Source organism: Heterodontus francisci, chromosome 23 (genome assembly GCF_036365525.1).
Source record: "Heterodontus francisci isolate sHetFra1 chromosome 23, sHetFra1.hap1, whole genome shotgun sequence".
NCBI lineage: Eukaryota > Metazoa > Chordata > Chondrichthyes > Heterodontiformes > Heterodontidae > Heterodontus > Heterodontus francisci.
This window is the reverse complement of record NC_090393.1, coordinates 57,167,761-57,183,122: the sequence shown is the minus strand read 5'-3', so window position 1 is coordinate 57,183,122 and position 15,362 is coordinate 57,167,761. Positions and strand designations below refer to the sequence as shown.

The 15,362-nt window shown below is 42.6% G+C and overlaps 1 protein-coding gene across 1 annotated transcript in view; it reads left to right on the top strand.

The window, feature by feature from the left end:
- ppm1f (protein phosphatase, Mg2+/Mn2+ dependent, 1F) overlaps positions 1-8,508 on the top strand; it is a 95,443-nt gene extending 86,935 nt beyond the window's left edge. Inside the window, 1 exon segment of the mRNA XM_068055355.1 lies at positions 2-8,508. Coding sequence (XP_067911456.1) covers positions 2-54 — 53 coding nt within the window. The 3' untranslated portion in view covers positions 55-8,508.
- The last annotated feature ends 6,854 nt before the right edge of the window (positions 8,509-15,362 follow it).

The following is a 15,362-nucleotide window of genomic DNA, read 5'->3' as shown; positions in this document are numbered from 1 at the left end:
ACGACCTTCTCAACTGTAAATATGGACAACCAAGCAAAGGGTCAGACAGGCTGACTCCTGCATAATGGAGATCACATAACAGTGTTATATTCAGGGAGTATGCTTTAATTAGTGATGCCAAAGAACTGGGGGAGGGAGTGGTTTGGTGTTGAAATGCCAGCTCACAGTAAAGTGATGACACGCTTTGGCAAGCTTATGCCTGCATCTGCCAAACCAGTCTATTTAAATCCAGTCTCCTGCGTAAGCTTTAATGAAAAGAGTGGCAACAGTCAGTAACCAAGGGCATGAGAAACTTAAATTGGAAAGATTAAAGGAATATCGAAGTCAGTTATGACACGGCACCTTTCCTTAAACCCCAAGTTTAAAGGGCTAACTTCCAGAATCGAGTAGCATCAATGGATTTGTACCGTGTTACTACAACTTTCTAGCTTGGAATGGAAAGCAAGTAATTGGAATATATTCCCTAAACCTGGGGCCCAGCTCTGTAGGGTGGGTAATAGGATATTACAAGGCAGTACTTATATCCCTCAGAGATATTCTCTGTCTCGAGGTTGAATTTTTGCTTTGGCTTCCTCAACATTAACAAAATTGTGTTCAAACTGCAGCTAATTAACTAGCTGTTCTGTTCCAAGCTTTCCTTAGCAACTAATCTGATGTGTTTCAGGAGCAGGCTGTTTATGGACTCTATCTGCCTGAAAACTCTGAAACGGAGATATTCAGAGCTGACAGTGAGTGCAAGTAATTCTGTGTCAGCCTAGTTAGGTGACCAGTGGGGTAGTGTTGCAGGATTATTATTTACCCCTTTGCACGTATTCTAAAAGTCTATTCTATTTTCTTTTATCTGGCCCAAGTGAAATATCAGTGATTGAAAGAGAACCATAGAAAAGTTATGGCACAGAAAGAGGCCATTCAGCCCATCGTGTCTGCACTGGCTGAAAAAAAACTGGCCGCCCAATCTGATCCCACCTTCCAGCACCTGGTCTGTAGCCTTGCAGGTTACTGCACTTCAGGTGCAGGTACCTTTTAAATGAGTTGAGGGTTTCTGCCTCCATCACCGATTCGGGCAGTGAATTCCAGCCACCCACCACCCTCTGGATGAAAAAGTTTTTCCTCATGTCCCCTCTAATCCTTCTACCAATCACCTTAAATCTGTACCCCCCTGATAATTGACCTCTCCGCTAGGGGAAACAGGTCCTTCCCGTCTACTCTATCTAAGCCCCTCATAATTTTGTATACCTCAATTAAGTCACCCCTCACCCTCCTCTGTTCTAAGGAAGACAACCCTAGCCTATTCAATCTTTCCTCATAGCTGCAACTTTCAAGCCCTGGCAACATTCTTGTAAATCTCCTCCGTACTCTCTCCAGAGATCCAGAACAGGACTGAATGATTATTGGGTTAGCCGAATGGTGAACTTGTGCTACTGTCATCATGTTGACTAGGTTCTTTGTGGTATCATTGCAAGCTTGTGTAAATGTTCATTAATTTTCCCAAATTATTTTTCTCAAGTATGTTACGTTTTCAAGCACCCTTGTGTACTGACTTGTCTGCAGCAGAAACTGCAGGCTGACTATTTAGTGCCTTATTCTGTTCCTTGTGTACATTACAGACTGTGTAATGATTTTTATTGCTCTATGAATGCAATGCAAGCTGACCGTTTAGTGCCTTATTCCTCTCTACACAGCTGCAGTACTGTTACATACTGCACAATGTAACATGGCTTCATTCCCTTCTCTTGTCAGGAGAGAAAAAGTGTCAAATAACCACAAAATCTTACTTAGTTCTTCGATTTGGTGCTGAGTTCAGAGAATTCCTTCTATTGCTGTGTCGAAGAGTTGGACGGATGAATTGTGATTTTTAAGTACAGTTAGCAATTGGAATTGTTTTGATCTGTTGTAGAAATATTAGGATTTTGTCGCAGTTTAATAATTACTGAATTAAGTAATAGTAAATGATATAATCTCTGTGCATTCCAGGACATGTGTAGAATTCTATCTCCATCTGTCCTGAATTTTTATAACCTAATGAGTAATTTACTTAGAATTGTCAGAAGGACCAGGGCCCTCAAATTTTATGAAATTATGAAAGCTAATGTGCAAAGCAGCCACTCTACAACAAGTTGGTCAGCAAGTTTTGTTTTAAAACTGGAAAAATCATAGTAGTAGAGTCTATTTTGAGGGACTTAATCTTATATACATTCATCAGGTGTGGGCGTTGCTGGCAAGGCCTGCATTTATTGCCCATCCCTAACTGCCCTTGAGAAGGTGGTGGTGAGTGACCTTTGTGAACCACTGGAGTCTCTCAGTGCTGATAGAGTTCCAGGATTTTGACCCAGCGACTGTGAAGGAATTGCGATACACTTCCAAATCAGATTGGTGTATGGGGGACTTGGAGGTGGTAGTGTTTCCATGCACCTGCTGCCCTTGTCTTTTTAGGTGGTAGAGGTTGTGCGATTGAGAGATGCTGTTAAGAAGCCTTGGGAGGTTGCTGCAGTGTACCTTGTAGATGGCACACACTGCAGCCATGGTGTATTGATGAGGGAGGGAATGAAGCTGGTGGCCTCTTATGTCCCACCCCCTTAATTTCTCTCCTGAAGATAATTTGCAGGACATGGTTCAAAGGATGCCAGTAACCTCCCAAATCTCTCCCAGATAGTCATTTCCTATGTTCTTGCGTTGGCAGATGACTTGACCAGCTTAGCCCAATTCTGTTTTCCCATGCTGTACATTTTCTAGCAAGGTCCCTCAGTAGTGATTAAAAGGAACCCAGGATGATCTCCTCTTCCTCAACCCTGATCCCCAGCTCTTCTAGCTAAGATAAAGTTACTCATCGTGGACCAGAGATGACATCTTTGAAACTTTCCAGTTGTATGACTTCATACTACATGGGCTATGCTTTTGCCCATCAAGCCATTGGGGAGCCTCTTTTTTTTTTGTCATTTCACTTGGTTAATTTCTGTTACATTGATCTTTTTAACAGCTTTAGTAAGACAAGTTACCTTCAGTCTATGACAATGGCTTGAGATGTTTTGCAGAATTGGAAATATGATACTGCCCCAGAAAATATGGCCTCAGGTGGGGAAGGTGAATCAAACATCCCTAAGAAATGAGAGGCTTTCTTTGTTACAAAACTTGTTAGCATAGGTTTATGATTCTATGTTATGCTGTCCAATTAGCGAAGGTATTGACTGCAAATCCTCCAGTTCCATCAGCTCATTTTGCCTGAACTTTTTGCTGAAATGTTGCTCAGATGTTTGAGTGTATATGTAGCTCATTGTTACTTATTCCAACATGATATATATTTTACTAGGCTCAGCAATTGCTATCTCACAGGTTCTTAACCTTTTATTCTTTTATTAAATTTTGAAGTTATTTTCTGCTTTCAGAATCTTGGAAGGAAACTGCTTGAGTACATTAAAGCACTATAGCACATTAACATAAGAAAAACTCAAGAATAACAAATGACCATTTGGCCCATTGAAGCTGTCCCTCTTGTACTCTGACTCACACAGCCTAACACCCAACTGTATTTTGAATGTCCCGAATGTCTTTTACCTTAGAGCATTCCAAATATTTCAGTGCTGAAACTTTTTCCAACCTGTTTTAAAGTTACTTGCCACTAATCTGTCCTCTGATCCTACTGGACAATCGTATCTCAAAGCAGTATTCTGTTAACCTTACCAGTCCTCTTCAATACTTTATATATTCCTGTGAGAGATTCTCCAACCCCAACCCACCAACTTACTCTAAACCACAGAGGTTAAGCTTCTCTAATCTTTCCTTGTAACTTATCATCTTCCATGAGAATATTTCTTTGTGCCCAGTCTATTGCATATTTCCCATTGAAACAAGGTGAATAAAAATGCATACCAAACTTAAAAAAAGGAACTCTGCCTTTGAGACTGACAGCTAATAAAGCCTTAGTATTACCTGTATAGATTAATAGTTCATTGTTGTCATCATGTATCTTAACATTGTTTTTTTTAAAAATGTTTCTCCATATTGCCTCAACATTGAAATGTACTGTTTCAGCTCAATCCCTTTCCATGTCTCCATGTGCTGATTCTCTTCACTTAATTCATATCTCAGTTCTTTTTGCCTAATATGCAATTATTTTTATTTGCTGCTATGTAACTGATCCAAATTCTCCTGCATCTACTGCTCCCCCTATTTTAGCATATGTAAATTTAATGAGTTAAGATTGGTTTGTATTATTCTTGTACATAAACATGGGGTCAGGCACCGATCTCTGCGGTCCTCCATTCAACATCTTTCTGAAACCAGTACTAATCGGTTAACAGATTCTTGTCCACATGTTTGTTAACTGTGTTTTAGGATTCCTTCCACTGCTGAGACAACATAGGTTGTTGATATACTTGTCATCAGGTGAGGCAGTTGATAGAAAATCGCAGGCAAGAGAAAAGCTTGAAACTAAATGGCATGATCTGCAGCTGTGAGATCATTGTCTCTGTTACACAGCTCTGAAGCATCTGACTTCCATTGCAGTAGGATGTTGCGGGTGTCTGAGAATACCATTTTGTAAACTTGTGCACAACCTCTACATAATGGGAGGGTAGGGAGGAGAGGGTCATCATTGGGTATCAGAACCAAACCATATTCTTGATTCATATGTTACACCTAATTCTGGTCTCGTGAATTGCTGATTACCCAGTCTCTGGGAGACGATAGTCATAACTCTTAAGTCAATCTTACTTTTACAAATTATGTTAGTATACGCATGTTCTGATTTTGTGAGGGTCCTTTACTGAACCCCAGCAATGTTTTTGCACTGTTTATTGGTGGTGTGGGGGCTGGTAATATTCTGGTTCCTGTGTATACTTACTCATATCTGTTTTATTTTACTTGCATTTCTAATTGTATTTTTGAAGCATTTGATGTAACCACAAGACTTTATTTATTCAAATTGCATGATATGAACATATAGTTTTTTTAAGCAAACCTGAAACTTGTTCAATTGGGAGATGGTGCCTGGTGTAGTTTTGTGCATGTTGAAGTGTTGTGCAGTCACTCGGGACCTTGTAATGGGATGTCCTCCTATGTACCACCATGAGCATTGCTTGTACTTACCAATAAGGAGTTTGTGGTCTTCCACATGTTATGTCGTCACCTACTAAAAGTCTGAAATATTTGAGTCAGAGGTGGCAGAAGCACTTAACCTTTCCTTAATTGTTTGCCATGTGTGTGGAACTTTTCGTGGCAAGATACTTTTGTCCTGTTTCCACAGCAGTTTATATATTAGGCTCTTAATGTAAGGTATCCGGTCCTACAGGGCATCAATTGCAGAAACTGATTTTGTAATCTCCAATTTAATATCAAGTTTCTGTCACCAGAAGTGAGGAAATGCATGTAAGGTGAAATATTGGGTAAAAATATGTTGGCTGATTGTTTTGCCCAAGTGTTAAATAGCAGTACTTTGGAATAATGCAATTGATCGGCAACTTTCAATGAAACAAATTTATTGGTTAAAAACAGAATATGCTGAAAACACTCAGCAGTCTGGCAAGAAAGGTTAACTCTGTTTCTTTCTCTGCAGATGCTGCCAGATCTGCTGAGTGTTTTCAGCATTTTCTGTTTTTATTTCATATTTCCAGCATTCACAGTATTTTGCCTTTATTTTATTGGTTCTTGGGATATGGGTGACATTGCCAAAACCACATTTATTACCCACCCCTAATTACCCTGGGAAGGGTGAACAGCTCCAGTTGAGGTGGTGCTCTCACAATCATTATAGGTAGAGAATTCCAGGATATTGATCCAGCGACCATGAAGCAACAGCAATATATGTCCCAATTAGAATATTTTGTCTTGGAGGGAAACTTGGAGGTGGTGGTGTTCCCATGACATTACTCCTTTGGTTTATCTCAGTGGCAGCAGTCACAAGGGAGGGAAGTGCTGTTGAAGTACTCTTAGTGAGTTGCTGCAGTGCATCCTGTAGATTGTCTACACTGCACTGGTGTTGGAGGGGATAGATATTGGGTTCAGTGACAGAGGTGCTTATTAAACAAACAGTTCTGTCCTGGATGCTGTTGAGCTTCTTGAATATTGCTGGTGCTGTACCTGTCCAGGCAAGTGGTGAGTATTCCATCACATTCTGCACAAGCTTCTAGAGACTCACATCAGTGTGTCTGGTCTGATGTCTTTTATAGCACATGGACTTCCACTTCCAGGAAATATTTATGTTTGAATGTGTCATAAGTGAGAACAGATGCACCTTGAAGAAAAAGTTTTGCATTAATGTTACAAAACAACTCTCGGCGTCAATATGCTTCCCATTACAGTTAAAAAATTTTTTTTTTTACTACTTTGATAATACTGGTATGTACCTAATTCTGTACATATGTGATGTACCATGGGATACAATCCATATTCCACTGGTAGCACTGTTGCAGCTTGATGTTTTCAGGCCACCCCACTCCAGCAATATTGAATTAGAGCCCATAGGCCTTATTGTGAATCCTATATCTGCAATATAAAGATCCAAGAGGGCCCCTGAATTTGGCTTGCATTTATAGCAACAGGTCCTCACTTGCAGTAATGACGGTGATTAAGAGCACGCACGCTATTACAAAGAACAAAGAACAGTATGGCACAGGAACAGGCCATTCGGCCCTCCAAGCCTGCGCCGATCTTGATGCCTGCCTAAACTAACACCTTCTGCACTTCCGGGGCCCATATCCCTCTATCCCCTTCCTATTCATATATTTGTCAAGATGTCTCTTAAACGTCGCTATCGTACCTGCTTCCACCGCCTCCCCTGGCAGCAAGTTCCAGGCACTCACCACCCTCTGTAAAAAAACTTGCCTCGCACATCCCCTCTAAACTTTGCCCCTCGCACCTTAAACCTATGTCCCCTAGTAACTGATTCTTTCACCCTGGGAAAAAGCTTCTGACTATCCACTCTGTCCATGCCGCTCATAACTTTGTCAACCTCTATCATGTCGCCCCTCCACCTCCGTCGTTCCAGTGAAAACAATCCGAGTTTATCCAACCTCTCCTCATAGCTAATGCCCTCCAGACCAGGCAACATCCTGGTAAACCTCCTCTCTACCCTCTATTACAATAAACAAAACCGCTGTATTGCTAGTTAACATTTGAGACAGTTGTACTGTAACTATATATTAAGAACTTTGAGGCAGAGGTAGACTATTATCCATCTGTCTGACCACATCCAACTTCCCATTAGATTACCTTGATGTATTTCTGAATCTAATTATGTCCATCTAACTGCTGCTACTAATTTATACAAGGATTTTAGCAGTTTCTGATGGTAGGTTCAAGGGCATAACCCCCAAAACTGATTGATATGCAGAGAATTGTAATTCCAGCTTGTGTAAAAAAACATTTGTGTTTGCTTTGAATGCTGGAAAACTTTCAGCACTTGGCAGCCATCAGCACATCCACATCTGGGTTGAATGACTGACTGCAGTGTAGAGTGTTTTACTGCTCTCCATCAAAGAATCAAACTCCCACCATATTGTGCTGGCGCCACTACGTCATTTTAGTTTTTCTAAGCAATGTGTTTCTAAATTGGTCAGCTTTATGTTACACAATTAATTGAATTTAAGGGTGGACTGTAAAATGGTACTGACCTAAGCACCAATGGTAATGGTCTTTATTTTGTTCCCATCCTGTTAATCTTATAATTGGATAATTTTGATAGTAACTGTAAACTAGATTGACACAACCTACATAATCTCATCACGCGGTAGAAAGGACTGATTAGGACTGGGAAGAGGAAGTAAAGCCGTAATTACCCTGTGGCTGTTTATGGTGCCAAAGGTAGATTTACAACAGGTTTTTCCTGCCAAATCTTCTCTTGTTAATGTTAAAATTCAATAATTTGTTGGTAAAATATATATATTTAACTAAATAAGCTGTAGGTTCTGTTGAACCTGATGAAGTATCTTGTCTGGATGGTGCTGCCAATGATGTGCCCCAGTGGGCTATCTGCTCCTGTGACTGACATCTATCTCTCTCTTCCCTCCCCCACCCCCATCCTGTGTTTTTTTTTGCTGTTGACTTGCTGTATTCCATTGGCCAGTAGTTGACTTGGGACTAACGTGCCCTCTAATTTTTTTTTAACTGTTATGCACAGCCAATTTATTTGTGTGTGGGCCCTTTAAATGTTTTTACATGGCTGTGCATGCATGCTTAAAGGACCAACTTATCAATGACCTTTGTGGGAACTTTTGGGTTGCTGCACTATTGTGCAGCTTAAAAGGAACATTGTTTGGGGCTATAGCCAGGACTCCAGTGAGCTGTTTATCTTCACACAACACTGCACAAAACCACCAGGAAGCAACGTGGTGTCAAAGATTTATCGCGCAAGTATTTATTTAAATGCAAAATTGAATCCTTTGTCATTGCTGAGACAGAGGATAACTTCCTAAACTGAGTTTCTATTTGCCTTATTATGGATGGGTTACTAACTATCCTGAAATGCTGTTTCTATCACCACAGTATTATCTTAATAAAAATATATGCAACTTTTCTTGTATTTTTATTACCAGCTTTGTTTAATTGAAAATAAGTGGGCGTGTACTGCATATGGATATTTTCTCTCATCTGGGGAAGAGAATAAGGGTACACGAGATTTAGCTCACTAATTAATAGTAATCTGATGCAGTGTGTCTTGGGGACAGCCTTGTGTCTAAGATGTCCCATAGGACATCCTTCCTAAGCCAATGAGAGTCGGGAGGTGCTCAGTAGAGCTGGAGTCCTTCAAGAGGAGAAGGAATGGACACCTTGGGGCCTCCTTTGATCTAGAGGTGGCTTATAGGCAAAATCACTTTCTCATGGTGAGGATAATTTGGGGACATTGAACAGAAAAAAATTGAAATAACATTTAACCCTTTTATAGTGGTTGTCTTCATTTTTGTCTTCGATTTCCAGACATGCAAGAGAGAAAAAAGCAATGCCTCTGCTCCAAAAACACCAACTTGCACTTAATTAGTGCCTTTAGTGTGGTTAAATGTCCCAAAGGGCTCCACAGGAATGTAATCAGACAAAATTTGACACTGTGCCTCATAAAGGAAATATGGGGACAAGTGACCAAAAACATGGTTAAAGAGGTTTGTTTTAAGGAGTGTCTTAAAGGATAGAGAGGTTTTGGGAGAGAATTCCTGAGCTTAGAACCGAGGCAGTTGAAAGTATAGCCACCAATGATGGTGCGATTAAAATCAGGATATGCAAGGCCAGAATTAGAGAAGTAGAGGTCTTGAGGGTTGTAGGGCTGTAGGGGGTTAGATAGGGTGGGTGAGGCCATGGAGAGATTTGAAAACAAGGATGAGAATTTTACGATTAAGGTTTTGTTGCACCAGGAGCCATTGTAGGTCAGTGGGCATAGGGGTTATCAGTGAACGGGATTTGGTGCAAGTGACTGTACTGCATAGTTCTCAATTAGGGAAAATAAGAACTTTATTTTAAATGAAAGGTATCTTTATTCAACACCATTAATGAAAGTAAGATGATTTTCATGAAACTGCTTCACCATGTCCAGGAACCTGGGTGGGCATCCAGGATTTTCCAAAGTCCATCTCTGCTCACAGTGTCAAATGCCTTGGTGAGGTCTACAAAAGTGACATACAGGCTTTTGTTTTGCTCACGACACTTTTCTTGTAATTGTCTGAGTGCAAATACCATGTCTGTGGTGCCTCTGTTTGCTCTGAAACCACACTGGCTCTCTGGAAGGTTTTCTTCTACAATGGTAGGCACAAGCCTGTTAGAAGTATTCTAGTCAGGATCTTCCCAGCAATAGAAAGGAGGGTGATCCCACGGTAGTTGTAACAGTCTGATTTTTCTCCTTTTGTTTTTGTAGAAGGTGATGATAACGGCATCACAAAGATCCCTTGCAATCCTGCCCTGTTCCCAGCAGGCAGTGAAAAAACTCATGGAGCTTGGTGTATAGGGCAGGGCCACCATGCTTCAAGGCTTCGGATGGAATTTCAACAGTTCTGCGGGCTTTGTTGTTCATCTGGTTGATGGCGGTCACGGTTTCCTCTAGAGTTGGGCTCTCCACCAGTTGTTCTTTGACAGGCTGTTGGATGCGATTGATGGCAGTATCGTGCACTGTGCACTTGGCACTGAAGAGAGTTTCAAAGTGCTCCGACCAGCAATCCAGGACTGACTCTTTTTCGGTGTATAGGGTCTTGCCATCGGTGCTTCTCGGGGTTTTGGGTTTAATGTACTGGCCCATAGACAGATTTTAGTGCTTCATATAAACTTCTTATGTCGCCACTATCCGCATACAGTTGCGTTTTTTCAGCAAGTAGAAGGCACAAAAACATATCAAAAATAATGTAGAATCAAGGAGGAACTTAAAGTAATTAATATTAGTAAGGAAAAAGTACTGGAGAAATTGAGGCCAAAAGCTGACAAATCCTCCGGACCTACTGGTCTACATTGTAGGATTCGAAAAGAGGTCAGTGTAGATGTAGTGGATGCACTGGCTGTGTTCTTCCAAAATTCCCTACATTTTGGAACTGTGCCAGTGAAAGGTTGCAAATATAATGCTGTTACTCAAGGAAGGAGGGAGAGAGAAAACGGGGAAATAAAGGCCAGTTAGTCATTGGTCATTGGAAATATATTGGAATCCATTATTAAGGAAGTGGTTGCAGGGCTCTTAGAAAATCATAATATGATTAGACAGTCAGTGTGATTTTACAAAAGGGAAATTGTGTTTGGTAAATCTGTTAGTTTTTTGAAGATGTAACTAGCAGAGCAAATAAAGGGGAGCCAGTGGATGTAGGATATTTGGATTTTCAAAATATATTCGATAAGATGCCATAGGAAAGGTGTTGCACAAGATAAGGGTTCATGGGATTGAGGTAATATATTAGCATGGATAGAAGATTGATTAAAGTACAGTAAACAGAAATAAGCAGGTCATTTTTGGGTTGGCAGGCTGTTTATTTATGGGCCGTCGCAAGGATCTCTGCTGGGGCCTCAGCTATTTACAATCTATATTAATGACTTAAATGAAGGGACCAGGTATAATGTATCCATGTTAGCTGATATGCAAACCAGGTGGGAAAGTAAGTTATAAGGAGGCCACAAATGTCAGGATTTTCACCAAAGCAACTTGCTCGCGGGAGGGCAGGGTGTTAACGGGCCAGGAACCCATTTGCAATTGATGCAAGCTTTGCTGTGACGGTCTAACTCAGCCAGGGCATTAATATCCCACTTCCGGGTTTCCCAATCAAACAGCTTGATGATGACCCGCACGTGCCAATGGAGGGATTCCTATTAAAAGGGACCCTGGCAGGGGTCAGAATGGCTGCATTCTACATTGGCTCCAGAGGCTTCAGAAAGCAGAGGAATGGAAGTGAGACATGCGATGGCTGCCCTCACCCACCTCACTCCACTCATTCCTGCCTCTCAAGACACCTCCTCACATCCCCATCTGAGGGACAGCCAACACGAACACTTACCTTCATTTTAGTGCCAGCGCTCTCACCCCTCACAGTCACCCTTTGTTTTGGTTCAGTTGAGGTGTGGACTGTGTTGAAAACAGTTTGATTTGTAGCCTGCTGGAAAAATACCCATATCCTCTTTCTCTACCTCTTTGAAAAAACCCTGCAAATCCAGTGTGAGAGCTAAAACCCCTGATGCCGCATTTCTCCTGAGACACTGCTGGAAGGCCTGCCAGATTATCTCTCAGTGCTACCTGAAAAGAACTGCTCCAGAAAAAATCCCCGTGACCCATCTATGTGTACTCGGATGCCAGACTGTATGCCATTTTTGGGGCATAACATATCTCCTCATTTTTCTTCAAGAATTAACAAGTATTTGGCCAAAGTATTCTTTTTTTCGTCTTTTTTTTAATAAAACACCTCTGCAGAGAAAATGTCTTTTTTTTTCTCTTTAACCAGTGTGTGTATTTAAAAAGGGAACTTCCATATTTTAATCTGTGTTAATGCTATGCTTTGCTTTGCTACTGGATAAGACTTATTTTATAATAAACTGATAATTTTGTTGTACATTTTTTTAAAACCTGGTTGGTGTATTCTGGGAGAAAGAGTGGCGTATATGATTGACCATGTCGGTAACTGGGTAAACATTTAAATATATGTTCTGACCTGTGGAGAAGTGGAAGTAGAGAAAGACAGTGCACTCCTCCCGCCTTAGTCGTAACAAGAGTTTAGAAGAATGAGAGGTGATCTCATTGATGCATGCAAAATTCTTACAGGACTCAACAAGGTTGATGCAGGAAGGATGCTTCCCCCTAGCTGGGGTGTCTAGAACCGGGGACACAGTCTCAAAACAAGAGGTAGGCCATTTAGGACTGAGATGAGGAGAAATTTCTTGACTCCGAGGTTGGTGAATCTGTGGAATTCACTGCCCCAGAGGGCTGTGGAGGCTCAGTCATTGAGTATGTTTAAGACAGAGATTGATCAATTTCTAGATATTCAAGATATCAAGGGCTTTGAAGATAATGCGGGAAAATGGCATTGATGTAGAAGATCAGCTGTGATCTTGTTGAATGGCGGAACAAGCTCGAGGGGCTGAATGGCCGACTCCTGCTCCTATGTTGCAGTGATAGCCACCCTGAACCCTGTGGACAAGGAGGCCTTGGAGATCAGCAGGGTGGCAGACTGCATAGCCAATGGTGATGGAGAGATGGGGGACTCCCAGATACCTGGTGCCAGATTTAGAAATCTCACTTGCCACAGTGTGGAGATGGTGATGTGGTGGTAATGTCCCTGGACTAGTAATCCAGAGGCCCAGGTTAATGCCCCGAGGGCACTGGTTCAAATCCCACCACGGCATCTGGTGGAATTTCAATCCAATTGATAAATTCCATTGATTTATTTAAAAAAAAATCTGGAATTGAAAGTTAGTTTCATGGCACCATTACTGAGACAATCATTGATTGTCGTGAAAGCCCATCTGGTTTACTGATGTCCTTTTAGAGAAGGAAATCTGCTGCCCTTAACTGGTCTGGCCTACTTGTGACTCCAGACCCACAGCAATGTGGTTGACTCTTAACTGCCCTCTGAAATGGCCCAGTAAGCCACTCAATTCAAGGGATGGGCAACAAATGCTGGCCTTGCCTGCAATGCCTATATCCCATAAAATAATTTTTTAAAATTGATAAATATCATTCATGCTGATTAGCTGACAACACTAACTGAAATGTGAACACCAATGCTGACTTCTGACCTTTTCCCCAGGCAGCCCGGCCCCATCGTGCTGGTGGCGGCGAGGCATTGTGGTGCCCACCAATCCCCCCAGCCCCCTTGCTGCTCGGGAACGGGAGCCAAATTTACATATTTTAAAAATGCAAATTACTGAATTTAATACTTGCCCGCTCCTGCTGTCCATTCTGTTGCCATATCGCAGCTGGCGGCCGGCACTCCTGCACTGTCGGATCTCCGTGTGTTGATGTAAGGTGGAATGCTGGTTGGGAGGGGGGAGCAGGTAGGTTTCTCAGTGCAGGGGTGGGGGAGCGGGGTAAAACTAATTTCATTTGTCAAGGGGGTTGTGGGAAGGGTTAAAGATTAAAGTTTGTGAACTTTGAGGGGGGGAAGATCAGGTGCACAAAGTAACTATTCTGGGGGGGATAGGGCAAGGAATGAATGGTTTGATCATTGGGGGGATGAAAGAGGGGCTTGAAAAATTTATTTAATTTGTCTGAATAAATTCTAAGTGGCTATTTCTTTAAAAATTCAAATAAAATGTAAGGGCTTGTAGCCCTTTAAGAACAGCATTGGTGCCTGCGCAAAGGCACCCGACACCGTTGCTGGGGACGGACTGCCCGCCCCCTCCATGTCGTCGGTGGAGGGAGGGGTGCGGTCTACTCCGGCCACATAAATGAGCCGCCGCGTTTAATATTGCGGCGGCTCTGTGGAATAAAGCCCGCGCGTGCAGGCCGCCATTTTATATGACCACCGCTGATTATGGCAGCGGCAACATAAAATTCAGCCCCCTATGTCAGTTCTAATACATTATTTCATTTTCCTCAGTTCTTTCAAGCATGATACAGGAGTCTGAGGAGGTTGCACAGTCTGAGTCAGCACCATCACATGACTCATTCACACCTCGGTGGGACCTTCAAGGGAGTTTGCTCGGTTATCACTGGGTAAGGTGCACACCACAAGTGAGCAGGTGTTGGTGACACGGCAGTGGAACAACCACATCGGATGCTGCAGGGCACTCCAAATTCTCCTCAGCTGGACACAGATGCTGAGCCTCTGGGGTCATCCATGAAGAGGACAATTCTGGAGCAGTTCTGGGAAACGTGAACTTCTGTCAGCATTTCCAGAGGCACTGCGCACTTTTGGAGAGCGATTGGAGGCGTTTGCCTCTAGCATGAGTGGCATGATGTCTCAGGCTTTTGTGCTGATGTTCATCTCCATGGAAATAGTGACCACCTGCTTGGAGCATTGGATGCGGCAGACAGCTGAACGCATGCTTGCCTTGATCAATCGCTTGCACTCTCTGTGCTACTTTTAAAAGGTTTGGAGGAAAGCCTCACCTTGGCCATTCAGTGCCTCATTGAAGTGCAGCAAAGTGCTCCCCAGCTCTTGGCTAGCAAGGAAGCGCTATGAGCGGGAAGATGGAGAAGGGGCACATGGAAGTGGGGTCTCTGCTAAAAGTGCTCCCACTTCTCATCCTTTGCCCCGCCCCCTCAGTCAGAGCCCTGTATACTGCCTCCTGTCCTGATGGTTGAGTCTGCCCCTACACAGGTGCAAGTGGGACAGTCTTTGGCAGGGCCCTCATGGGCCCCAAAACCCAGAGGACATCCACTATGGTCCACCTAGCAGTCACTGCAGTCTGCCTCTAGCTCTGCTGAAGCCTCAGGGGTAGCATTGCATATGAAGTAATAGGAAAAGGAAAAGACAGACTTTTTAGTTGCACAAAGGGATTCGCTTTGGTGATTCTAAAAATGTCACTGTTATTGTATTGCAAAATGCAAATGAATCATGCACTTTATTCCCATCTCTATTGTCCAGTTATTCCTATTGTTGCCTCGAGCCTTCCAAATGAACATTAGCCTTGAGGGGAATTGTGTGACCAGAATGGAAAACGAACAAAGGATTTGAATTAGATGGAGGAATTATTGACTGTGGGAATGATCTGTGTTGGGGGTGGGTGCTTCAGGTGGGCAGTGGGTTGAGCATTGTTGTGCCATATGGCTTCATCTCTTGCCTGAGACTGCCCAAAGTGGCGAAGAAGCATCCGCACAGGTGCCAGCCAATTCGAACAACGTCAACATGTCCAGGCAGTGACCAAGTGCAAACAACAGAAGGAGCATTCAGAAATTCGAGCATACCATTCACTTGCCTCACCAAATACTACCTGCCCCACCTGTGGCAGTGTGTGTGGATCCAGAATTGGACTAT